Here is a 25,789-nt window from a genome sequence, read left to right as displayed (position 1 = left end):
TCACCCCGCAAGGATTGGTGATTTGCGTCTCGAACAATATCGCTTGCATTTGGCTTCTAGTGGGGTGTTCTGTGATGCAACTGCGTCGAAATATCGGGAGCTCGACAAAAATCAAAAAGGTAATCACGGTCTATATCCCGGTCAATATAAGTCTAAGGGTTTACTAAGATCGTTTTTTGATAATATTAATATTTTCGGAAATAATCGCTCTTAAAGGAAAAAAAAGTGCGTCCCCCCCCTCTAACTTTTGAACCATATGTTTAAAAAATATGAAAAAATCACAAAAGTAGAACTTTATAAACACTTTCTAGGAAAATTATTTTGAACTTGATAGGTTCAGTAGTTTTTGAGAAAAATACGGAAAACTACGGAACCTTACACTGAGCGTGGCCCGACACGCTCTTGGCCGGTTTTTTACTACTTAACCTGGCAGCAGAAATTAAAAACTGGCAACATCGTCGTGTTGTCTCGATTTCTCACACTAATTTGATGAAAAATTATGACACAATGTTGTCACATTTTAATTTCTCTCTTTTGCCAAGTCCTGGGCAAATCACACATTATTTTGAAGGACCGATGGAGAGTCGGAAAAAACCGTCTAGTGGGGCGGATATGGCAAAGCGGGCCAAACTGATTGCGATATCACAGCAAATACTAAATAAGCAAACACTAAATAGTAGGCGGTATTTGTCTTGTATTTGTCTTGTATTTATATTAACATCAGCATCTTTAAATACAAAATACAAAATCATTTATTCAGCAAATAGGCCACAGGGGCACTTTTACATGTCAACATTACAGAGTATTCATTAAAGTTAAACAAATGAAATTAATATATAGAAATATTAACTAAAAATATTAATCATAAGCAAAGTAGCTATACACTGATATAGAATTAGAGATGTATAAAGTCTCTAAATGTCATATTATTACTAACTATAATCAATACATAAAAAAAGTGCAAACAGATACAAAGATAAAAGAAATCTATAATACTTCAATAGTTGTAAAAGACTGAATAATACAAGTAAAAATATTATACTTAATCAAATAATCCATGGAGATGTATAGAGTCTCCAAGAGTCAAATTTTATAAAATTAAAATATTTAAAAGTAAAAACCTTTGTCAAATCATACAAATTTTAGAAATTTACAAAATAAATATGAGTATGTGTCTATATGAAGTCTAACTAATGGTCTTAGGAAATCCCAGAATCATATTTCTGAACTACATATCGGTTTTTCTAACATTAGGTTTAGGCAAAGTTAAATTGGATATCGGAATTTCCTATCCAGATAGTCTAGAGAAGGCAGAGAAGCTCACAATCACGGGACGCATGGCAAGGAAGCGAAGAAGTGGAAGCATGGGTACACGTTTGTTGGGGATATTACCAGGTTGATGATGAAAACTATTACTTGTACCATCACATTTACTTTATTCACTTATAACAAACATATTAACAACCAATTTACAATAAATAATTCAAGACTTCTTCACTACTACTCGTCTGTACTCGAACTGGCCACCGTCACTGCTTGTCCGCCATTTTTATAACATTCCAACATGGCGGAAACCCAGTGACTACTATTAGTCAATTGATATTCTTTAATACTTTCATCATAAATGACAGTAAGATAAATCAAAATAAGGCATTAATAAATAATTACTCTAACAGCTCGGCCATCCTGTTCGAGGCGAGACCCTTCGCCAAAACTTAATGTGAAATAATTCAAAAGAAAGACAATATCAGTTTATACAAGAAAGATTATAAAAGTGTAGTATAATATGCATTTGAAATAATTCTTAAACAATAGAAATACAAAACATCACTTCACTTCATACCGATACCTTTACCACATAATTACGATATGCTATAAAATGGATTTTTAAATATTTCCATAAATCTTATCAAGAAATATAGGCCCGTGAAAAATAAATATATGAATAACATTAACTTCGATACAATTAAATTAATTACATCTAATTAAATTCATCACATCCAATTGAATTCATTACATCTAATTAAATTATGATAATTAAATTAATTTCACAAGTTATAAACATATTTAAGTAAACAATGCAACACTTCACTTCACACTTCACTCGCGAAACAAGCAAAAAGAACATATTTACACGGTTTTATGACATCACCACCTTATCACACGATTGAATGAAATTCCCGTGCCGCCACGGGCTTCGGCAACATGATGTACCCGTCCGCTGCAACAGCATCATGGGCCACCCAAGCTCTGTCAGCCTGGATAGTGCTGCCGATGCTGCTCATCACGGACGCTGGACATTGCGCCGCCAGACGCAAGCTCGCATACCATGCCAGCGTATGAGGACCCACGGTGGACGATCGAAACAGAGGTATCTTTACCCTGACCCTCTCACCTGGGCACTCCTGGGTCGGAAGTGAATCTACACCCCGACCCTCTCACCTGGGCACTCCTGGGTGGTAAACGAATACCAGACCCTGGCCCTTTCACCTGGACGCTCCTCGGTCCTTGATCTGAAACTTGCAACACTTTCTTTAGGAACATAATTTCGACTGTCTTCGAAATTATGGTAAAACGATTATGGTTCGGTAATCAATTCAATAAGTCATAATGTATCGATAGCCGTTATGATTAATTAAATTATTGTCATCGCCTATTAATATATCTACTGTTTATATATACTGAGTATATTCAAGATTTTTCAGATGTATATATCATACACATTTACAGAATCTTTAAATACTCAAATGACCTGTCAATAAAATATCGCGCCTAGTTAATATTTACCACTTGTAACGTAAACATATTATATTACGCAACCATTTAAGACTAATCGCAAGTACACGACTACGGTGTAGGTCCTTATTATTATTATTTTTATCCTGTTATTATTATTATTATTTTAGGTACTAGCTAAGATTGATGCAATAGTATGCCGAAATAGAAAAACTCTTTGTACATATACTATTTAGGTTACAGGTCAACAATAGCGACACCCGTCAGACATTATATACATAATCTCTTTTTTTTTTATATATATACCGTGTCGTATGAAAAACCAAATACGATATCCGACGTATCTTTATTCGCGCTGATTACAAGCCGCAAGTGGTAAGCAATTCATTTAATTATCAAAAGATCTATTCACACATAAAGCAAGTATATATTTTCTTTTCATGAAGAGCTATCGCGAATTTAAAGACAAAAGATTATTAATGTTTGCTCTCTAGATTTCAAATTGCACATTTTCAATTTATTTCTTTTATCTATGAAAGGGAAACTAGTCGTTAGTAACGATTTTATTTTAAATCTAATAGGTCTCTTCATAACCGATACAAAGTTTAAGTACTTCACTTTTAATATTTTACGAGCTAAACCTGCTAGGTAATAAGTTTTATATGTTATCAATAAAGTCTCTTTTTTTGTTACTTTATTCTTGATCACCTAAGACTATAAAACATGTAAAGAACTGGATACACGTATTACACGTAGCCAAAAGATAAATATGTAATTATTGCTGTACTGCTTTATCCAATCAAAAGTCGCAAATAATATACATTCTGATATTAAGGCACAGTCATTTATGTTGTACTTTTATATTAATGTTTCATGTATTTATAAAGGTTGAAATGAAAGTCTTTCACGTTCATCAACGTGCTTAAATGTTATGCACGTATATCCACGCGCTTTGAATCTCGCACGTTCATCCACGCGCTTTAAATCTCGCACGTTCATCCACGCGCTCTAAATCCCGCACGTCCATCCGCGTGCGTCAACCATATTCCACAAGATACGATTCATTGTGCAATACCCTGGCTCAAGTCATTATTTTATACTGGGGCCAAAATACTCGAGTTTACGCGTACATATGACTCTATGACCTACATATGACTGACTCTACATATGACTGACTCTACATATGACTGACTCTACATATGACTGACTCTACATATGACTGACTCTACATATGACTGACTCTACATATGACTCTCTACATATGACTGACTCTACATATGACTGACTCTACATATGACTGACTCTACATATGACTGACTCTACATATGACTGACTCTACATATGACTGACTCTACATATGACTGACTCTACATATGACTGACTCTACATATGACTGACTCTACATATGACTGACTCTACATATGACTGACTCTACATATGACTGACTCTACATATGACTGACTCTACATATGACTGACTCTACATATGACTGACTCTACATATGACTCTACATATGACTCTACATATGACTCTACATATGACTCTACATATGACTCTACATATGACTCTACATATGACTCTATATATGACTACATGTGACCATCACCCGTCATGTCACATGCACCATAATATATAAGCATATCAAGATTGAGTCGTTATTCTCAAGAAGCAAACAAATATTACTAATAGTCTGAAACATGTCTTAATGAAATACACCATAGATGTAATTTTTCGATTTCCCATCGAATTATCACCCACGATCACCATGGTAAAATGCGAAGAATTTTATTTTATACGTTACTTATCACTGGCCATTATAAAATAGTATTCATAAATGTGGTAGCATACCGTCAATAATCAAAATGAGATCAATCAGTCCAATTCGTGAAATAAAACGTTGAAAAACAACACATTTCAATTCGTTGAGTTTTAAAACTTTAAAACGCTAAACATTTTTATAACGAGTTATCATAAAATATCTGAAGATGATTAGAGATACAACTTACTCTCCATTATTCATACCAGGGGTTGGCAACCTTATTATCAAAGTTGTTTATTTAAATTCAGTACTTAACAGAATTAAACTACCCACAATTGCACAACTTCAATTTTAACGGTTAATATAATATGTTAAATTCACTATTAAATATGTATTTGCAAATGAACAGGAATCGTTTTTGTTCAAAATCGTACTTAAAGCATTAAATATCAAAATTAAGAACTGCATTATAATTCTCAGTTTGAATTGAGATCAACTTTTCATATAAGTATACATAATTTTTACCAATCTTGTGTTACCGGACACGAGGGATTAAATTATTGAAGTACTTTATGAGAACATATTTTACACAGCGTATTTCATTCAGTATGAATGTTTAATTGTTTATCTGATCTGTATAACTTGATAAGCTCGAATATGTATAATTATATTATAATAACAGAATACAACAGCAGGACAATTGCCTCGTTGGAATAAACTACACCACTTTTCGGAAACAACATAAAATGGCTTGTGTTTAACAACTCGAGGCATCGTTAAATAAAGCAGTCGTTTAATCAGAACTTTATTTCTATTGATAAGATACAAATTTACTTTACTCATAATTCCACGATTTCCTTATGCCAATTAATTTATGAAATTTTACTGTCACAAACTGAATGACGTATCATATGACGGCGCTTATTGTGTATCCAGAATATACTAGTCATATAGTTATCAGATTTATGTGTTTCAATAACTAATGGGCAATGTAATGTTACACACCTTTTGTAAAAAGATTTTTAGGTACAAAAGTAAGTCATATTTTAAATAAAACAATAATGAGAGCTCATCAATTTATACTGCCATGAGGGTAGATTATCAAACCAGTTTCAGAACATGAAGTTTAATTTTAAGAAATAAATATAATACATGTCTCACTTACCAAAGCAATTTAAATGCACGTTTCGTTAAATAAATCCGTTACATTATTTTGACTAAAAAAAAAACCTTACACTTGTGCGGCGTGGCAAAAATCTTATCGATTTTTGTTTCGTCCAACTTCTGAACTGTTGGGGATATTACCAGGTTGATGATGAAAACTATTACTTGTACCATCACATTTACTTTATTCACTTATAACAAACATATTAACAACCAATTTACAATAAATAATTCAAGACTTCTTCACTACTACTCGTCTGTACTCGAACTGGCCACCGTCACTGCTTGTCCGCCATTTTTATAACATTCCAACATGGCGGAAACCCAGTGACTACTATTAGTCAATTGATATTCTTTAATACTTTCATCATAAATGACAGTAAGATAAATCAAAATAAGGCATTAATAAATAATTACTCTAACACGTTGCGCAGACAGAATAACGTCTGTGACAAAGATAATAAATAATAATAAATAAATATCGGGGGCCACCTTACACAGGTCAACCTAACCCCAAACTAAGCAAAGCTTGTACTATGAGTGTTAGGCAGCGTTCCCACTTATGCGTCGCGTGTCTCGGGGCGCGCAAAGGGCGTCCGCGCCACGCCACCTGAGTGTAATTCAAAAAGCGTCTCCTCAGTACATTTTGTATAGGAAGGACGTAAGGCGCGCCGCCAAGCGGCGCGGCGCGCGCCCCGCCGCCGCCACGCCACCTGGGGCGCGTCTTACGTCTTTCCTATACAAAATGTACTGAGGAGGCGTTTTTTGAATTACACTGAAGCGGCGTGGCGCGGACGCCCGTTGCGCGCCCCGAGACACGCGACGCTCTGGTGTGGCCGGTCACTTAGGCGACGATATACATACTTATATAGATAAAATACATACATATATACATAGAAAACATCCATGACTCAGGAACAAATATCTGTTCTCGAACCTGGGACCGCGGCTTAGCAGGCAGGGTCACTACCCGCTAGGCCAGACCGGTCGGTGAGAGAAACTCACAATCATGGGATGCATGGCAAGGAAGCGAAGAAGTGGAAGCATGGGCACACGTTGCGCAGACAGAATAACGTGGGTCAGTATCAAATTTACCTTATCGCTAAACGACAATATAGCTGAAACGTCTGGATTGTATTATGTCGTTGTGACCACTTAGACATGAATGCTAAATGCCTATTTAGCAAAACGTCTGGAACTCATAATGTTACAATTTAAAATGAGCTAGCAGCAAAACTTCTTTATCTTCGAATATCTTTATTACTTAATTGACATTAACGCTAAATGGTCCGGTAGCAAAACGTTTGCAACGCAAAATACCCATGGAGCAAAACGTCTGGATTGTGTGACGTCCTCATAATTAAATATGACAAACAAATTCTAATTCACACGTATACTAATTATTTTACTTCAGACATTTCATGACGTTATGCTACTAACTCGTTCTGTGTTCATGTTAATCAACTTATATCACTTTCGGCTTATTGGGTACTAGCTTTTACCCGCGGCTTCGCCCGCGTAATAAAAGTATTCATTAAGATTTTCATTTGGATCCGTAGGGACCGTAGGTTTCTCTGTAGGTATATTTATCTGCGATTATTTCGATTGCACATAATACTTTTGCTTGCAATGATTGTAGAAATATTACACATCGACCACAGCGTAGGTAATTCTATATACGCTGGGGAAACCTTTATAAACATCCCACATAGCCCGTATTTCGACACTATGATCGGTGGGTAAAAAGTACTTTTTTCTATTATCCCTTACAATTTTTTACATTTTGCTTATACTTATCGCAAACGTAATCTTCAAGCAAGCAAACAACGATCGTCTTAGAGCACATTGATTGTAAGAGACCGCCGACCGATTATCCGTATCCCGCTAACGATACCCATATTATCCGTATCCGTATCATATTATCCCTATCGCTATCGCTATCGCTATCGCTATCGTTATCGCTATCGCTATCGCTATCGCTATCCCTATCGCTATCCCTATCGCTATCCCTATCGCTATCACTATCGCTTTCCCTATCGCTATCCCTATCGCTATCCCTATCCCTATCCCTATCCCTATCCCTTGTCAAGATGTTTAATGATATAACACTTTAAGTTCTCGCGCTTTGTACACATATTTAAAGTCACATACAGGTCGAACGCGATTAATTAACATTATTTCTACCTTTTTTCCCAACGTTTCGGCCAGGTTGCACTGGCCGTGGTCGCGGAAGACTGACGTCCCAGCAAAATGTCACCGGAGATGTAAACAACACAAAACTACCCGATATTCATTTATATAAATGTTCGGGGTAGACAAATAAATATAATCTACCCGCTTTTAGTTAATGTTTATTTCCCACCATGTTTATTTTAAAGGTAAAAATAATGTTAATTAATCGCGTTCGACCTGTATGTGACTTTAAATATATGTTTAATGATTTCTTATCAAGTGCTAAAATATAAAGTTTCATGGTTTTATCATTTAAAATTAAGAAATCCCATACAAACTTTCAACCTCTTTTTCAACCCCTTCATCCCTTTTTTTTCGAAATAAAAAGTAGCCTATGTTCTGTCTCAGGGTCTAAAGATTGTCTGTTCCAAATTTCATCAAAATCGGTTGCGTGGTTTAAGCGGGAAAGCGTAACAGACAGACAGACAGACAGACAGACAGACAGACAGACAGACAGACAGAGTTACTTTCGCATTTATAATATTAGTATGGAGTATGGATAGTATGGATGGATGGATGGATAGTATGGATGGATGGATTCTAATCATAAGGACCATTTATATTTCCAGACGTTTAACTACTTGTCCATTCTAATTCTTAGTCATTCAGCTAAATTGACGCTTTGCTGAGTGTGTATTATACTTTTATGTCGTCGCAGTTGAATGGACTCTATGCTGACGGTATATTTAACTTTTATGTCATCTAATTGAAATGGTTGTTTAGCGATAAAGTACATTCGATAGTGACCCAATAACGTCTGTGACAAAGATCACATTGCAGGCCAGCATGCACCGGGCCCAGGATCGAGTGGCGTGGAGACAACTGGTGAAGTGTCCACATTTGTCACGTCCCTCAGCCATGAGGATACGACAAAAAAGAAGAAGAGAAGATTAAGTCATTATATTACCTGTTAGGTTGTAATTGTAAATAATTGAATATATTATGTTATTTTTCTGGGTTCTGGCTCATGGATTATTTCAGACGAACGGATTTAAGTATTTTTTTATCATATAAATAAGTTTGCCCAGCAGTGGGAAACAATATAGGCTATATAAAAAAAAAAAAATAAGTTTAGATGGTAAGACAAAAGCATACTTGTATCCGATACATTTTTACAATAAGATACCTAGTCGCATTACAGACTTACCAGACCATACATTCAAAACATTTGTAAAAGCATGATTATCTGAAAGATCTTACTATAATGTGTCAGACTATTTGAAGGACAAACTTGTTTGGGTGAATTGCAAAATTGTAACTTTAGAATAAATAGGTATAAGCATTAGTGTACTAGTAATAAGTGTAGTAGTTATTACTTATTAGTAAGTAATAACAGTTGTTTTAGTTATAGGGAAAAATTTACGGACATAAGTGTATCTTGCATACCTATATGGGAAATAAATAAATATAAATAAGTTACTACTAAATGTTAAATAATAAAATCAACATTTATTTTGTCTCTAATTACATTTTAAATGTCATTGTTAGCATTGTAGCCTGTCATATGCACCAGGCATGCGTATCAAAGTTACTGAACATGCAAAAATAATGCATATACTAATGCTATACCACGCGATATAGGCTATAACTCGAACATGCTTGCCCACCTGGATAGTTTTAACACATTTTCCGGTAAGTATGAAGACAAAATGCACCCGACTGGCGGGTTGTTGGGCATAAATATGTTAATGAAATGGTTGTTCTGTTATTTTGCCTGATAAGGTATTTATATGTTACTGCAATGCCTTTGCTGCACTTTGCAAGGGCTCATACACAAATGCAAAAATTCACATTTCAGTTTTGAGAATGTAACTTTGACTGTATTACAACAGCTGTATAAATACTATAGTTTACACTTGTGACACTTTGGTTAGTACAGACATTTTAAGTTCTAGATCAATACAAAAAAAACCTGACAACCATACCTCATAGTTGATAACAAAACTACCATGTTATGGATAATAAATTCCTGATATCAGCAAAGCACTTAAACCACTTCACACACATAGAACATTCCACTTTTAACATTATCAAAATAAACACAATATTAAATTTGATTTCATTGCAATATCTTTTAAAGTGTAACACTACTGTGAGTGTGAGCAAGTCACAGAAATTGAAAAAAAAAAAAACACTGGAAACTTAGAACAGCTGTGTTCACTTCACTATTTGGCCATTTTTTTCAGCATTTGGGGTGTTTATGTAATAAAAAGAAAACACTACCTCGTTTGATTAGGTTGTGGAAGCTGAGTGTTAACTCTTTGGAAGCCATATGTTCCTGGCAGCTATGGATTTGTGGAAACTTTCGCAGGTGTGCACGGCACCCGTTCGCGCGGTACGTAATGTGTTGTCCATTACACGGTACAAATTTCACACTTGTGTACATAATCTCCTGATAAGATAAATTGTAAGTGATATCGCATATCGCATCTCAGTTTAATGACAATAGCCATGGAAATCGGTTGGTTCCGCGACGGATTTAGCAAAAAAATTACCTTGGTGAGGAAGACACGCCTCAATGCACAAGGCTAAGCTTTTTCAATCAAAACAAAGTGAAAATTACTTACTAATAACTCGATAGAATAGTATTCCAATCTCAAAGGTTATTTGGCCATGTTGAACTAGTGTTTCAGTGAGATAAATTGAGATTACAACTGTTTTAAGTTAAAAAGAATAAAAAACAAGAAATTATCGAATCATGGGAACCATTACTCATTAGTTAGTTCAAGGCGATTTCAATAAAAAAAACTCTGTTCAAATTCAAAGCCGATGACGTCAACTGTCACCAGTGGTAATAAACCGTTTTATGTTTGTTCATGTCGCGTCTAGTTCTAAAGTGCCAAACATCCTAGTCAGCAGAATAAAGCTCGGAACACACTACGCGGACGTCCGTCGTAAAACGACCGCGACCGCGACCTATCAGTGTGCACGGAACAAAAGATCCAGCGAGCCAGATTTCAATCGGACGTCCATGCGCTCAAGGCCACGTCCGCGTCCGTCGACCGATAGTTTGCACGGTTATGTGTATTTCCATTGTCCAGATTCCCGTCCGCGGTCGATTTACGACGGACGTCCGCGTAGTGTGTTCCTAGCTTAAGATTTTTTAGGCGAATTGTTTTATTGAAGGGATACTTTCAAGCATATAAACCCATGCCGTGGTGGCATTCATTGGATTTTTTACTTTCTAACAATTATATAAAATTATAATTGATATTACCAGACCGCAGAGTGTCATTGTCAGACGAAGGATTAACATACAGTTTCTTTTTTATATATACTACGTCAGTGGCAAACAAGCATACGGTCCGCCTGATAGAAAGCGGTCACCGTAACCTATGGACGCATTATAAACGTTAGACTCTCGTCCTACGTGGATCGCCAGATACCGAGTGAACAGGCGGGCTTTGTGGCTGGTAAGGGTACTCGCGAACAAATTCTGAACGTCCGTATTCTTATCGAAAAGTGTCGTGAGTACAAGAAGCCGATGGTCCTATGCTTCATTGACTACGCTAAAGCGTTTGACTGTGTTCAGTGGAAGGTCATGTTTGATGTGCTGGTGGAGATGGGTGTACCTGAACACCTTGCTTACCTAATACAGAATCTGTACCTTGAGGGTTCATGCTTCGTGAAGCTGGAGAATCAGAAATCAAATGATTTCCATACAGAACGGGGCGTCCGTCAAGGCTGCATTCTGTCACCCAAGCTTTTTAACCTGTACGGCGAACAGATCATGAGGAAGGCACTTGACGGCTGGGAAGGAGGTGTTTCAGTTGGAGGTCGATTGATCAGTAACCTGAGGTACGCAGACGATACGACAGTAGTTGCGTCGAGTGAAGTAGAGATGGCGGATCTTCTGAACAGAATTGAAGATGAAAGCGCTAAGCTCGGACTTAAGATAAACCATTCCAAAACTAAAATAATGGTAGTTGACAGGGCAAATATACTTCCAGTTACCGACGCACTTCGCCAGTACGAAAAAGTTAGCGAGTTTATGTATCTTGGGTCGTTGATAACCTGCAACGGTGGCAGCACTGACGAAATACGCCGTAGAGCCGGTATGGCGAAGAGTGCTATGGCTAACCTCGATAAAATTTGGAAGAGCAGAGGAATCCGACGTCAAACTAAAGTGCGATTGGTTCGAGCACTTGTCTTCTCGATATTTATGTATGGTGCCGAGACTTGGACCCTAAAAAGCTGTGACGTGGCTAAGATTGACGCTTTTGAGATGTGGTGCTGGCGAAGACTGCTACGTATACCTTGGACAGCTAGAAGAACTAACATCTCTGTTTTGGAAGAACTTAATATCACCACACGCCTCTCCAAAATATGCCAGGAGCGAACCCTTAGATTTTTCGGTCACATCATGAGATCACCAATGCATAATATGGAGAAGTGTATCATCTTGGGGCGAATGAATGGTAAACGCGCTTGGGGTGGGGCTCGTAAGAGATGGTCTGATTGTGTGAAGAAGTCGACTGGCGGCAGCCTATACCGTGCAGTCCACATGGCTTATGACCGCGTTCAATGGAGACACGCTACTTGTGGTCGCGATCCTCAGCATTGAGGGAACGAGGAAGAAGAAACCTATGGACGCCTGCAACTCAGGGAGTGTCACTTGTGCGTTGCCAACCCATTAAGTTAAACAAAACAATGCATCTCTATTGAGTAATTGAGAGAAAAACTAAAACTGACAAACAAATAGTCTGTGCCACAAAGTGAATTAACATAAATAATATAGATCCATAGCTTTTGACATAATTCTGTTTCACATACCTACCTAATATTTTTGGGCGTAAAATATTTCTAAATTCACTTACAGTAAACGGTAATAAGCAAGAAAGAGACAACACTCTACGTAGACGAAAAATTCATTCTTTATCGGTACCGGCGGGTACTGTAGCAAATATAACATTTATCAGTAGTATCAGTACTGTCAATATACGTAAATTCACGTAGATGATATAGTTATAGTTACAAAAGTTATGTCAAATAGATTAATAGACGAAACCCGTAGCTTATGATAAAAATGCAATACTAAATACTTAAATATACAACCTGTTTTCATTGATTTCCGTTAACTTTAAGGGAAGGCTCTTTAGGTCAATTACAATTAGTTTCTCCAAGAAACTAGTGTCCAATTCTAACTGTTATTGTGTTATTCAAAATATATATTGAATGGTTCAATAAGTGTAACACAACCTTTATTACTTCCTAACAGTATTTATTGTGACGCTAGCTGTTATATTATTCTTAAGGTTTACTCATTCTTAGTCAATAATTACGTATGAAAACGAAAAAAAAAAGAAATGTTTTATCAAATTTAGCAATAAAACATTATACCGAATGGTTCCTATTCATGTGCGCAGCGACGTGTTGAATTTATCGGAAAACAAAAAAGTTTCTCGAAAATACATTAAGACAAAATACATTTTAATAAAACCTTGTAAGCTTATAAAATTGTTGTCGACCTCTGTACCACCTGACCACTGTCAGAACTGACAAACTGACAACTGACACTGACCAATGTGACGTAGTGGCAGCGTTCAGAAACGGATAAAACATGCCGTTCAGAAACGTATAATATTTCGTAACACAAAGTTCGTATATTGCGTACATATCTTAATATTTTACAAATGTTACCAATAATGGCTCCCCACAGACAGTCTTAAAAATTCATAATCTTAAAAAAAACTTGTATGCAATCTGACAGTTCAAACTGACACTGACAAGACACTGACAGATCTGAACTGTCAGATTGCATACAAGTTTTTTTTAAGATTATGAATTTTTAAGACTGTCTGTGGGGAGCCATAAACCTATACCAATAACACAGAATACATATTAGTAGGTACAACCAATACCTAATAAATAATACGCAAAACTGAGGATTGTTTTATTTATAAAGGTGGCAATTTAAAAGTGTGTACTGTGTACTGTGTGGGCGCCACCGATTAACATTATTTTAAATGTCGTGGTTTTTTGTTGATAATGACGTTTAGTGTAGAACATCCGGACATAACACGCAAATCGAGTTGAACCGCCGATAAAGAAAACAGGAAATTTTCAACGAGTGGCGATAAATTGAAAAAATATAATTATGCGACCAAAGGGAGTGTTTTTAAATCGACACGAGTTACCAAATCCCCAATCGTACGACGTGTAAAGCTAGGAACATATTACGCGGACGTCCGCCGTCGCGCGACCGCGGACGCGGATCTAGACAATGATACACTTAACCGTGCAAACTATCGGTCGTCGGTCGTGGACGGGGCCTTGAGCGCACGGACGTCCGATCGAAATCTTGCTCGCTGGATGTTTTGGTCAGCCGAAGCCACGTCCCGAAGACCGTGCACACTGATCGGTCGCGGAGTATCTTCTTAGTGGTTTGTGGTCGCGGACGTCCGCGTAGTATGTTCCTAGCTTTACAGTACCTACATATGGCCGTTTGAAGATACTTTGAAGTTTCGACATGACAAATAATAAATACCTACTACTTCCATGGGGTTATTGGGGTTCCAGCGCAAACAAGCTTTTCACAGAAATCGCGGAGCGTCTGGTTGAGGCAGGTATTACGCCGTGGCTTGCGTGGGCGACGGTCGCGCGATGGTAGCGCGACGGCGATGCGACGCATACGAAATCAAACCTTATTGATATGGAAGTATGAGACGCGACGGCGACGGTCGCGCGATCGTCGCCCACGCAAGACACGGCGTTAGATAACGGGTGACCGAAGAGAGAGAGTAAGAGTACTCTTTACTATACTGTGGTAAGGGCCACTTGTACCAACGAAAATGGAGGGTTAACCCACCATTTTTATGAAATTCGACAGATGACAGCCCACTAACCCTGAGTTAAGTGGTTGGTGCAAGTGGGCCTAATTGCGATACAGCGAGGAAATGTTGCCAGCATCCTTAGTATAATGCTCAAGGGCCTATTTTAAATACAAGCTAGCTTTTAAGTTTAAACTTAGTTTCTTATATAATTATCTAAATATGTTCATGTAACTAATTTATAATTTTATACTTACTTTTAAGTACTTTATTAAAAATATTGCTGTGGGATCAATGATAGAATCCTTCAATTCTTTCAGGATTCAATTTACGCTCTCTCTGTAAATGTGTGGTTTTGCTCCCTCTTAGCACGATCTACAATTTCAGAACTGAAGAGTACACTTTTCTTCCCTCACAGCAGCACTGCACTGATTTTCCTTTATGTTTAAATATTTCTTGCCAGCATTACAATTTGAACACTACGCTACGTTCTTAAATAGAATTCTGAGCGTACGTTACTTGGTATGTTAAGGATTCAATTTATATATTGTGACTTCTGACTGTTCCTTATTACTTATTAGCTCGCATTTAAATTGCTCACGAGTTTCACGATAGCGAACACGGATCTTAGTGTAAACATTTATTTATAGTTTACAAACGTATAACATATAAGTTAATTCCTCGGGTTTCAGGCATACTTATGTAAATATAAATTGTCAGTCACTTGAACAAACACACATTATATCATGAAGTCATTTATACCATTTTAAACGGTAACGGATAAGGTTTCATTAGACTCATTAGAGTAAACGACGTGGATCATGCTCCACGGTTTTCTGTTGGTGTCATTTATATCAGGGTCACTGGCCGACCTGAATATAATAAGTGCGGTGGCCAACCTAACTTTCAGGCCGTTCCAGAATATCACCAAAAACAACAAGGATTTTATCCAGATTGCCGCTGAAAATGAATACAAAGCTGAGAAGCACGAAGTGACAACAGACGATGGATACATACTCACCATGTACAGGATACCGCCCGGCAAGAACTGCGCCAAGAAAACTCCATTGCTGCTGGTTCATGGCCTTCTCCTATCGGCCGAGTGCTTCGTAGATTCGGGGCTGGATGCGCCCGGATTCCTCTTAGCTCAAGAGTGCTATGATGTGTGGTTCGGTAACGTGCGAGGCAACTTTCATTCCCGCAGACACGTCACTTTGGATCCTGATCGTGATTTAAAGTTTTGGAAGTTTTCAGTGGACGAAATGGGACAGTATGATGTTCCCGCCATGATCGACTATGTGCTGGATGCGACAAGCGTCAAAAAACTAATCTATATTGGCTATTCACAAGGCGGTGGCAGCTTCTTCATAATGAACTCTGAGAAACCAGAGTATGCTGATAAGATTAGTCTTTTCATTGGTCTAGCGGCAGCTACGCGACAATATTACACCAAATCAGTACCTTACAGGTCGCTTGTGAATGCTATAGACTCACTACAATCTCCTTTGGAAGCGTCTGGGGTTTGGGAGGTCGCGTCCCGAGGTTTGCCTATTCAAGGAACCCTGGAGACATTGTGCAAAGTGAAGTTATTAGCAGTATTTTGTAATCTGGGAGTGTCCGCTGTAGATTCTCCTCATCCTGGATCAATCACCTCGAAAACTACTCGAAGAATGTTCGAGCACGTCCCAGCCGGAACATCCATCCAAAATCTGGCCAGATACGGGCAGGCTATGAATGAAATCCGATTCGTCAAATTTAATTATGGCTTTGAAGAAAATTTGGAAGTTTACGGTGTGGCTGAACCTCCGGAATATGACCTGGGAATGACTACGATGCCGGTCGTTCTCTTTCACGGCAAGTCTGACCACTTAGTGGACACGAGAGACATGGATTGGGTAGCCAGGCAGTTACCGAACGTGTTGGAGTACGTCACGGTAGCGGATCCGCTGTGGAACCATTTTGACATGGCTTTTAGCCAATACTGGAAAGATCAAATTTTTCTTACGATGAAAACTTATTTAAATAGATATGTGAACAGTTATTGAAATAAACATGTTTTAATTAATACAATTTTACTTACTTACTTACGGATATTTACTTATTACATTGAATTTATTTTTTATTGGGTTATTCGATGTATTATAGGCTCTAAGTCTGTATCGTATATGTACATATAAGTATAGCTCGTGTCCAGAAAAATATTCTAAGCATGTGACAGAAAATTATAGTATGGTTGAGGAAATTGATTCTCCAGAAATTTGCGGTTCAAGTAAATTTGATTGGAACATAATTAATTATGCTAAGATCTGTCAAACGTAAAGTTAACCGTTAATTACTAAAGAATCAATTTTTTCGATCGTTCATTAATTCAGCAATTCCCGTCAACTTTGTACAATGCCACGTCAGCAAATTTTAATTGATCCTATTTTGTTACCAACATTTAGTAATATAATTCGACTTTCGTAAGATATATAGAGGATAATTGTTATAATTAAGAAAATATCAATACTAGAGAACCTTAAGGCGATATATTTCCGTAGACGCTGCGCGCACTCGTTTTTTGAAGCCGTTGATGATGAAACATAGGAAAACGCAATGGGAAAATCTGAAAACGATATATGTTAAATTTCAGGATCTGGTGAGTATGTTATGGAGTTGAACAACATGAATGTTACAACTTCGCTCGATAGAAAATTACTCCAAAGTTACCTCTTCTCTTAACAATAAATCGTTCCCATGGCTATGATAAGAACTTTTTTGACTTGTTTTTTACATCAATATATAGGTAATAAGATTATCTAGATGAATCTGATGAGTTTATGCCGGTAGCGTCATTAAAATAATATAATATTTACCAAATACTACCAAATCCGCAAAGGAAAGATGGAACAACTATGAACCCAATTTTAAGACCTGTTACTAATCCTGTTTTTGCAAAAAAAAAATTTTTTTGAAAATTGTTTTGAAATTGAAAACATTTTCGATGGCACTTATGGCCTCTTCAGTCGCGCGGCGGCGCTTTCAGAGGATGGACCTGTGTCAGTTTTCTCCGCGTGGTCACGTGACATCAAAACAATGGGGAACAAAGCTTTGAGGAGGCAGAAAAAATAATTGCGTGCTAGAAAACAAATAAATAAAGAAAATTCTAATCAAAGCCCGTGAAAAGGTAAGAAAATGATAATTTATATATGCACGTAAGTATTTCATTTTCATATGATGTTATCAAGTGACATTTACGATATCTAAACATCATAGATTTTAGAAACCCCTAGATGACGGGTCTGTGACGTCATTACAGCACAACTTTTCCACGTAGAAAATATATGACTGATGTCCAGCTAGTGAACAAACTTATGCAAAATTTTCATAAAAATATTGAATTGTTCGAAAGAAAAGGCGGCGGTAGGTACAGTACTGATTGAAGTTCAGGTACGGTAGGTATTTCTGTCTTTCAAAATTTGGTATAAGGTTAATTAGATCGTGCTACCCTCCGTCTATATTTTTTCTGTGTCTATGCCAAACATGTGGCCAGCCTGACAGAAATTTTGTTTGACAACTATCGCCATTTTTCCACAATAGTTAAAAGATTTCAGTATTTTAACTTCTCAATAAATTTTTATGAAAGTCCATAATCATAGATTGATAAAGCTGGACAATTTTTTTATATTTTTATTTGGTGGGTATGATTACGGTACTTGATATTTAAACATATTTGTCTAATTTGCAAGATTATATGAATCCTTCAACAAGCTGTCTGACTCCTTTGACAATAGTTGATACTTGATATGAATATTACTTGAGAATTCAAGGTAGGCATAGAATGGTATTGATAATTTATCCTGTGCTGGGTTGTATGTATTCCATTTGGAGGTACGGTAGTGGCGGTAGTGCCCCCGCCAACACGAGTCAAGCGAAGAGAAAAGCTGTTTTCTTGAAGCATTTTGTCGTTCTTCTGAATCGTCGAATTTTGGGTCTGGTTTACAGATAAATATAATTGTCAGGATATGATATCAATATAACTTTATTAAATAGAAAAAGTTTCAATTGCATAGTTTTCATACTTTAGATTTTATTCATATCTTAATATAAATAGCACAGATTTCATCAGTGACTGGCTGAGTGACTTCATCATGTTTGAAGTTGTAGGTTCATAAACAACAAGAATAAAATTCGAAACTTTGGCATATATAAGGTCCTAATTTATTAGTTGCAGATATTTTAACATATGATACTTTACATTAAAATAATTAACTTTAAATATAAATTAAGAAATCTTTTCATGTAACTTTTTTGATTTCATTTTCCTAACAAAAAAATTAATTATAATTTCGTCTAAAAAAAATCATCATGTGCATTATCACATGTCACAATAACACTGTCTGTCATGTCAACAATTGTTTGCTGTAAATGTCGTAAAGGTTCGGCGGGAAAACTGCACATGCAATGGAAGTGGCCAGTTACAGTTAAGTGGTACGTAAAAGAGGTACTAGAATCTGTTCAATGAGTTTTCATTTAATAATCACATAAACAGGGTGTTTTTACGTAGCAAATTTGTTTTTCCGTTTTCTCCAAAAAAACATCGTAAAAGCTATAATGTTTCACGGTTTAATATACTCCAGAGACCGAGTACTATCAGCTGTAAAAATATCTGCATCTAATAAATTAGGACCTTATATACAGCTTAAAGGCTTTCAATATGAAAATGAAAAAGCGTTATTTATTCACGACTGACAAATTTTATGTGTCTTTTTAAACAACAGTGACATGACATAATATCTTTTTACATAAAGTCTATGGTCAAAGAAGCTGATGGTTACTGTGTTCCGTTAACAATAGGTTTATAAGAAAAAACTTCTACATAAAGTAGAAAACACGCCGAGATGTTAATCTTTCCCCTCCTCCCGCCTCCCCATTTTTATGTCCCCATTTTCGGTTTTTTTATATATTCAGGAAAACCGTAAAAGCTACGGTTATGATGTTTAGGAGAAGTAGACCAGGTATATTTCCATAAAATTCTCCACACAGTATTATCTTTGCAGGTAAATAATTGTAACTCGTAATTTTCAAATTATGCTCCTATTTATTATGGGACTAATGATGAAAACGCAAAAAAATCTATTGTATACATTTCGACTGTTATGATACAGCTCATTTCTATGGAACATCTAATTTTTTTTTCGTGGTTTCAGCATTGGACCCTTAATAAAAGTTGTTCATAATGACATCAAAAGTCACTATGCAAAGTTTGAATGGTCCTTTTCATTTCACCCTGTCGATCTGTAGCTAAGTGCGATTACTAAGAAGTTTCGACGATGGCAGTTGGAGAATCCGAAAAAATCGATAAAATTGATTGTAGCTTAGGGACGTCCTTAAAAGCAACGACAACGCTGACCAAACATACTGTAACTATAAATCATTCGTATTACTTACACAAATGATGAAACCTAATAAAAAAATATAAGGCGGTGATCGTTTACTATCAGGCGATACAGCTGCTCATTTGCCTCCTATTTCATGAAAAAACTAAGAAAGCCCAGTTAAAATACGGCGATCATTATACTGCGATCCGTCTGTGTCATGCTGCCGCGCGAATTTGAGTTCCCGCGTGCGACAAGCGAACAGAGCCGCGCGGGCGGGGCGGCCCGGACGCCGCGCACCTCACCCCCTTGGTTTGGTTAGTTTGACAGATCATCTCGCCTTAATGACGAAATAAAACTTGATAAAATCTCAATTCATCAACAAAATCTTGGTAACAAAATAGGAATTAATAAAAACAAATTTAACTTTTCCCTTAATTTTTGTACAAAGTTGACGGGAATTGCTGAATTAATGTTTGGTTCATCCAAAAATCCAGAAATGAAAACGCCTAAAAAGAAAAATGCATTTGTTGCATTTTATTTATATCTAGAAATGCCATTTCGTATTAAATACTACCTATCCGAAAATATATTAGTAAATTCCTGTAACTTTTCTTTATTTTTTCCTTTTTAATCTTTAAAATTAATTTAAACATTATTATGGTTGACTTAATACAGGCTCTTTATGTTTTGGGACTCTTACTTCTCACTTGGGTAGGTATGTATATTTCTCTTATCTCTCAAATACAGAGTATACAGACGAAACACCCGCCTCTGTCCCGCCCTTTAACTTTCCCCCGGGAGTCAGGACCGGTCAGAACTATTCAAGCCTTCATCGTCAGCATAGAGGATGTGGCTAAAGCACTATTTGAGACGTTTTATAATGGGTGAGCCACTTGGTTGGAATTTTCTCATTAAAATAATTGATGTCAAGTTCGACTGGCGATAATGGACAATGGTTTGGTTGGTTTGGCGGGGTTTTGCCACTTTTGCCGTAAAGACAAAATGGGATGAAGTAAATAAAATAATAAAACAATACTTTTAGATTCATGCGCTTTTTAATTAATAGTTGAACCGGTGGTCAAACTGGGCTATTAATCCAAGTAATTTTATTGTATTTATTCAAATACTTTTTTATCCCAATCATAAGTTGTTGTTTCCAGTATTGGCCAAAAGCCATGTCCATATGATTCCACTGCGGGTCCTTCATCGTGTCGTACTCCAATACGTTCGGCAACTGGCTAGCCGTCCAATCTGAGAAATAGGTATGCCGTGGGGTTGATATCGACTAAGGGTGGCAGGTTCAGGAATAAGACACGTCCGTTCGCTAGGATATTTAATCGAGACAAAGGAATCTATTTCTACCCACCTATATGTTACATACATATATTGTTGGCTAGTACCCACATACATCACACCTCCCCACTTAATTATGAGTGCCTATACACCATAGTATGATATAACTAATAAAGAAAATATCTTAATGTAATTATACTTAATCTATTTCTAATCTATGCCTACGACTTGGCAATGGCCTAAGCGCCACCGGCGATCGCGCTGGTGGCTGAGGGCGTGGGGAAGGATTAGCCGTAACGATTTCATCTGGTGTTTTACCAGGTACTTCCTCTCCCCTTACTGTCTCGGCCCCCACCTCACCCAGGTCCGTCGAACCACCAGCATGCACCTCGGGAGTCTCTAATTGGCCATCAGCTTGCTCATCACCGTCGGCCTCCTGCTCCGAAGGACACGTAGATATAGAGCTGATCTGCGCCTTATTTGATCTACATGTCTAACTAGAAGTCGCCCGTCTCCGTTGTCTAGGGTATACCTACGTGACCCTTCCTTGCCTACTACTGTACCCTTGATCCATTTATCGGCACCGGTATAATTTCGCGCCCAAACAGTATCACCGGTTGCCAAGTTCCGCTCCGGGATGGCGCTCTTCGCGGCCTGGACCTGGCGGCGTTGCGCGTCACGTACCCGGTCTTCCAACCCGCTCTCGCTACGTAATAAGTCTAACCTTGATCGTAAATTTCGTTTTTGTAAAAGCATTGCTGGAGTTTCACCTGTGGTACTATGTACGCTATTCCTGTAAGCTAGAAGGTAAGTTTGTAACGCTATGTCTACATCTACCCCGTCCCTAAACGCTTTCTTTATGGCCCGTTTACACAGCTTCACGGCTTGTTCCACGGCCCCGTTGGACGCCGGATGGTACACAGGTGAAAAAGCTTGTTCAATGCCATTCTGGGTCAAGAATTGTTTGAATTCTGTACTTGTAAAGGGGGGTCCTTGATCTGAAACCACGACCGACGGCAAACCAAAGCGAGCGAATGTCGCCCTTAGTTCCTTAATTACAGCGGACGAGTTTGTGCGTGACATTTCAAACGCCTCAACCCATTTGGAGCTCGAGTCGATAAGAATCAAGTAAGTCTTGCCTTTATATTGTAGGAAATCTACGTGAATCCGGGTCCAAGGCCGCGTAGCGTAGATCCATGGACTCGGCGTGGCCCGTGGTGGTGCGACGGCCTCCAACGCACAAGTCTCGCAACCCCTACTTAACGCCTCAACATCCGCGTCTATGTTGGGCCACCACACGTAACTTCGCGCCAGTGATTTCATTTTAATGATACCCATATGACTGATATGCAACTGTTTCAGTATTTTTTCACGCAATGAATTAGGAATGGTCATACGATATCCCCACATCAAACACCCACGGTCAACATATAACTCGTGCCGTCTTGAAAAGTACGGCTCCAGCTCCTTGTCTGGACAACTTGACGGCCACCCCGATTGCGCGTACCCGATTACCCTACTCACTAGTCTCACTACTCTATCTTTCGCTGCCGCGACCCGTACATCATTATTAGTTACCGGAAGGAAGCTCTCGACGAAATTTATGTACGTAACTTCTTCATGACCGCCCGATGCCCTCTCTCCCGTCTGCGGCAATCTTGAGAGCGCGTCCGCACAATTCTTTTTCGATGCGACATATTCAATTTGATAGTCGTACCCCGACAAGAGCACCGCCCATCGTTGAATGCGAGAAGCTGCCATTACCGGAATTCCGACTTTATCTCCAAAAATGTACGTCAGGGGCTTGTGATCAGTTCGTAATATGAATTTACGTCCGTACAGGTATTGGTGAAACTTACGAATTCCGTATATGATAGCTAGCGCCTCCCGGTCTATTTGCGCGTACGCGCGCTCCGCCGCTGTAAGGGTACGCGAGGCGTAGGCCACGGGCCGCTCTCCGTGCTCTGTGACATGCGATATCACCGCAGCGACCCCTACTCCAGACGCGTCACATGTGAGCACCAGTGGCAATTCTTCTAAGTAGTGTGTTAGCACTTGACTCGATCCGAGTGCCCTCTTGATTTCATCGAAAGCTGCCTGACACTCTTTATCCCACAAGAACCTAACTCCGCTTTTTAATAAATTATATAATGGCGCCATTATACTACTAACATTACCGACGAATTTCGCGTAATACATTACCATGCCTATAAACGCCCTTAACTCCGATACGTTACGCGGCGCCGGCGCGGCCTCGATGGCTTTAACTTTTTCCGGGCAAGTATGTATGCCGTCTTCACTTATTACGTGCCCTAGATAATTAATCGATTTAGCGAAAAATGCACATTTCTCTTTTTTGACGCGCAACCCGTATGCTTGCAACCGCTCAAACACTTTAACTAAATTATCAATATGCGATTCCGTATCACTACCCGTGATAATCACATCGTCAAGGAATACCCCTACGTGGGGCAAGTCCGCAAACATTTGCTCTAAACGCCTCTGAAATATTCCTGGGCTCGAAGACAGCCCATATACTAGCCGGTTATATCTGAATAACCCCTTATGAGTGTTAATCACAGTATATTTTCGAGAATCGTCCAGCTCAAATTGTGCGTAAGCCTGGGATAAGTCGATTTTGCTAAACCGCTTTCCCCCGTACAAGCGTGCTAACAAATCCTCTACCCTAGGTAACGGATATCGGTCGACTTCTATTTAACGTCAATTTATAATCAGCACAAATTCTAACATTACCGTCCTTCTTCACTACCGGGACGATGGGAGTCGCCCAGTCGGAGCGGTCGACGGGGGTGAGCACGCCGTCGCGCACCAGCTGGTCCAGCGCGCGCTCCACCGGCGCGCGCAGCGCGTACGCCAGCGGCCGCGCGCGCAGGAACACCGGCCGCGCGCCCTCCCGCAGGTGGATGCTCACGCGACCGCCGGTGAACCGCCCCAAACCATCCGCGAACACGTCACAAAATCTGGAACTGAAATCCGCCAAGTTAAACTCATTTTCATTTATCTCTGTACTATTAACATCGCAAGGTTTGCAACTTTGCATGGCGTAGGTATTGACACATTTAATTCCGCCAACCATTGCCTACCTATCAAAACCGATTTGGCGTTTTCAATTACAAACATCTCAAAATATTTATGTCTATCTTTATATTTTACAAGCGGCTTTACTACACCCACCGGTTTCACAAGCTCTCCTGTATAATAACGTAATCTTACATTACTATCATATAGCATTAACTGCGGAAACAATTGTTCGTACACTTTTTTGCTGATGCAAGATATTGCACTACCTGTATCACATTCCATCTCAAGGTCAATGCCCTGCACATTTATTTTCATAAAAATAGGTTTGTAATCCGCGGCTCTAATGTTATTAACATATATAATAATTACCTCGTCACTCATGTCACTGTCCTCACTATATGTTTCACCCTGCCGGACCATGTTCTTCACCTCCATGCTGTGAGTATCCACCATTAACGGACACACTCGCTGCAAGTGTCCCTGCTTGTTGCATACTTTGCACACATAACGCGCGAACCGACAGGTTTCCGTGCCGTGTGTCCCGCCGCAAGCGTTACAGTGTGCGTCACGCCGTTTTCCCACCGACGCCGCCGTCCCCGCCTGCCAACCGCTGACGCGGCCGCCCCGGCCTGCGCTGGCGCCTCGCTCTGCGCCCCGCGGTTGCCATGGTCCCCGCGCGCCGTCCTTCCTACGCCGTGACGTACTCGCCGCTATCGCTTGACATGACGCCACCGTGCTTGTCCCGTCGCTAGCAGGCTTTCGAGACCCATCAACCATCGCGGCGTCCTTCTCGGCTGCTTCCATACTAACTGCCAGATTAAAAGCCTTTGCGAAGTCTAGCTTATCCTCAGCAAAAAGCCTCTGCCGAACGGTCTCGCTGTGAATTCCGCATACAAACTGATCCCTCAAACTATCTTCTAGCCACGTTCCAAAGTCACACGTCTTAGACATTCTTTTTAAAACTGCCACGTAATTAGACATCGATTCGCTATCTCCCTGCTTCCTATGTCTAAATTTATAACGTTCTGCCAGTACACTGGGTTTAGGTTGTAAGGCCTGATTTAGACGGCGTGCGAACTCGCATGCGATTTTAGTTACATTGCGGGCCGTTGAGGGTACATACAATTTTGCACAGCCATCAAATACCGCAATGTAATAAAACTCGTATGCGAGTTCTCGTACCATCTAAATGGGCACTAAATGTTTTTCTAAAATGGTGGTCAATTCGGTGAAAGTCTTTGAAGTAGGTTTATCTGGCGTACACAAGTTTACTAAGAGTTCATAACACTCGGCACCAATCACGGTCACTAAAGTAGGCACTTGCAACTCAGTTTTAATGTTGTTACACAAGAAATACTGTTCAAGCCGTTCTACATATAACCGCCAATTGTCCGACGCGATCTTAAACTCGCCTATCTTGCCGATTGACATTG

At 38.8% G+C, this 25,789-nt stretch overlaps 3 protein-coding genes across 4 annotated transcripts in view; 1 reads left to right on the top strand and 2 right to left on the bottom strand.

Moving 5' to 3' along the window:
- The window catches only part of LOC125229230 (phospholipase D2), a 65,382-nt gene extending 54,735 nt beyond the window's left edge, over window positions 1-10,647 (bottom strand). Inside the window, exon 1 of one of the 2 annotated variants that reach the window (XM_048134027.1) lies at window positions 10,459-10,647. Coding sequence is in view for 1 of the 2 variants with exons in the window: in XM_048134025.1 (XP_047989982.1) it covers window positions 10,115-10,277 (163 nt within the window). In the remaining variant the exon portion in view is untranslated. Of the gene's footprint in view, window positions 1-10,114; window positions 10,278-10,458 lie in introns of those variants that run through there. The other variant, XM_048134025.1, reaches the window with a different exon arrangement.
- Window positions 10,168-16,808, top strand: LOC125229232 (lipase 1-like). Its single transcript, XM_048134029.1, has 2 exons — window positions 10,168-10,226; window positions 15,615-16,808. The coding sequence occupies exons 1-2, from the start codon at window positions 10,179-10,181 to the stop codon at window positions 16,704-16,706; spliced, it is 1,140 nt and encodes a 379-aa protein (XP_047989986.1). The 5' UTR covers window positions 10,168-10,178; the 3' UTR covers window positions 16,707-16,808.
- A 7,250-nt stretch (window positions 16,809-24,058) lies between these two features.
- LOC125229233 lies at window positions 24,059-25,329 on the bottom strand. Its single transcript, XM_048134030.1, has 2 exons — window positions 24,726-25,329; window positions 24,059-24,301 (listed from the first exon to the last, which is right to left on the bottom strand). Exons 1-2 carry the CDS (start codon window positions 25,305-25,307, stop codon window positions 24,287-24,289), a joined length of 597 nt encoding a protein of 198 aa, XP_047989987.1. The 5' UTR covers window positions 25,308-25,329; the 3' UTR covers window positions 24,059-24,286.
- Between the last annotated feature and the right edge of the window lie 460 nt (window positions 25,330-25,789).

The sequence above is a fragment of the Leguminivora glycinivorella genome, chromosome 8, assembly GCF_023078275.1.
Source record: "Leguminivora glycinivorella isolate SPB_JAAS2020 chromosome 8, LegGlyc_1.1, whole genome shotgun sequence".
NCBI lineage: Eukaryota > Metazoa > Arthropoda > Insecta > Lepidoptera > Tortricidae > Leguminivora > Leguminivora glycinivorella.
This window is presented reverse-complemented; position numbering and strand designations above follow the sequence as displayed.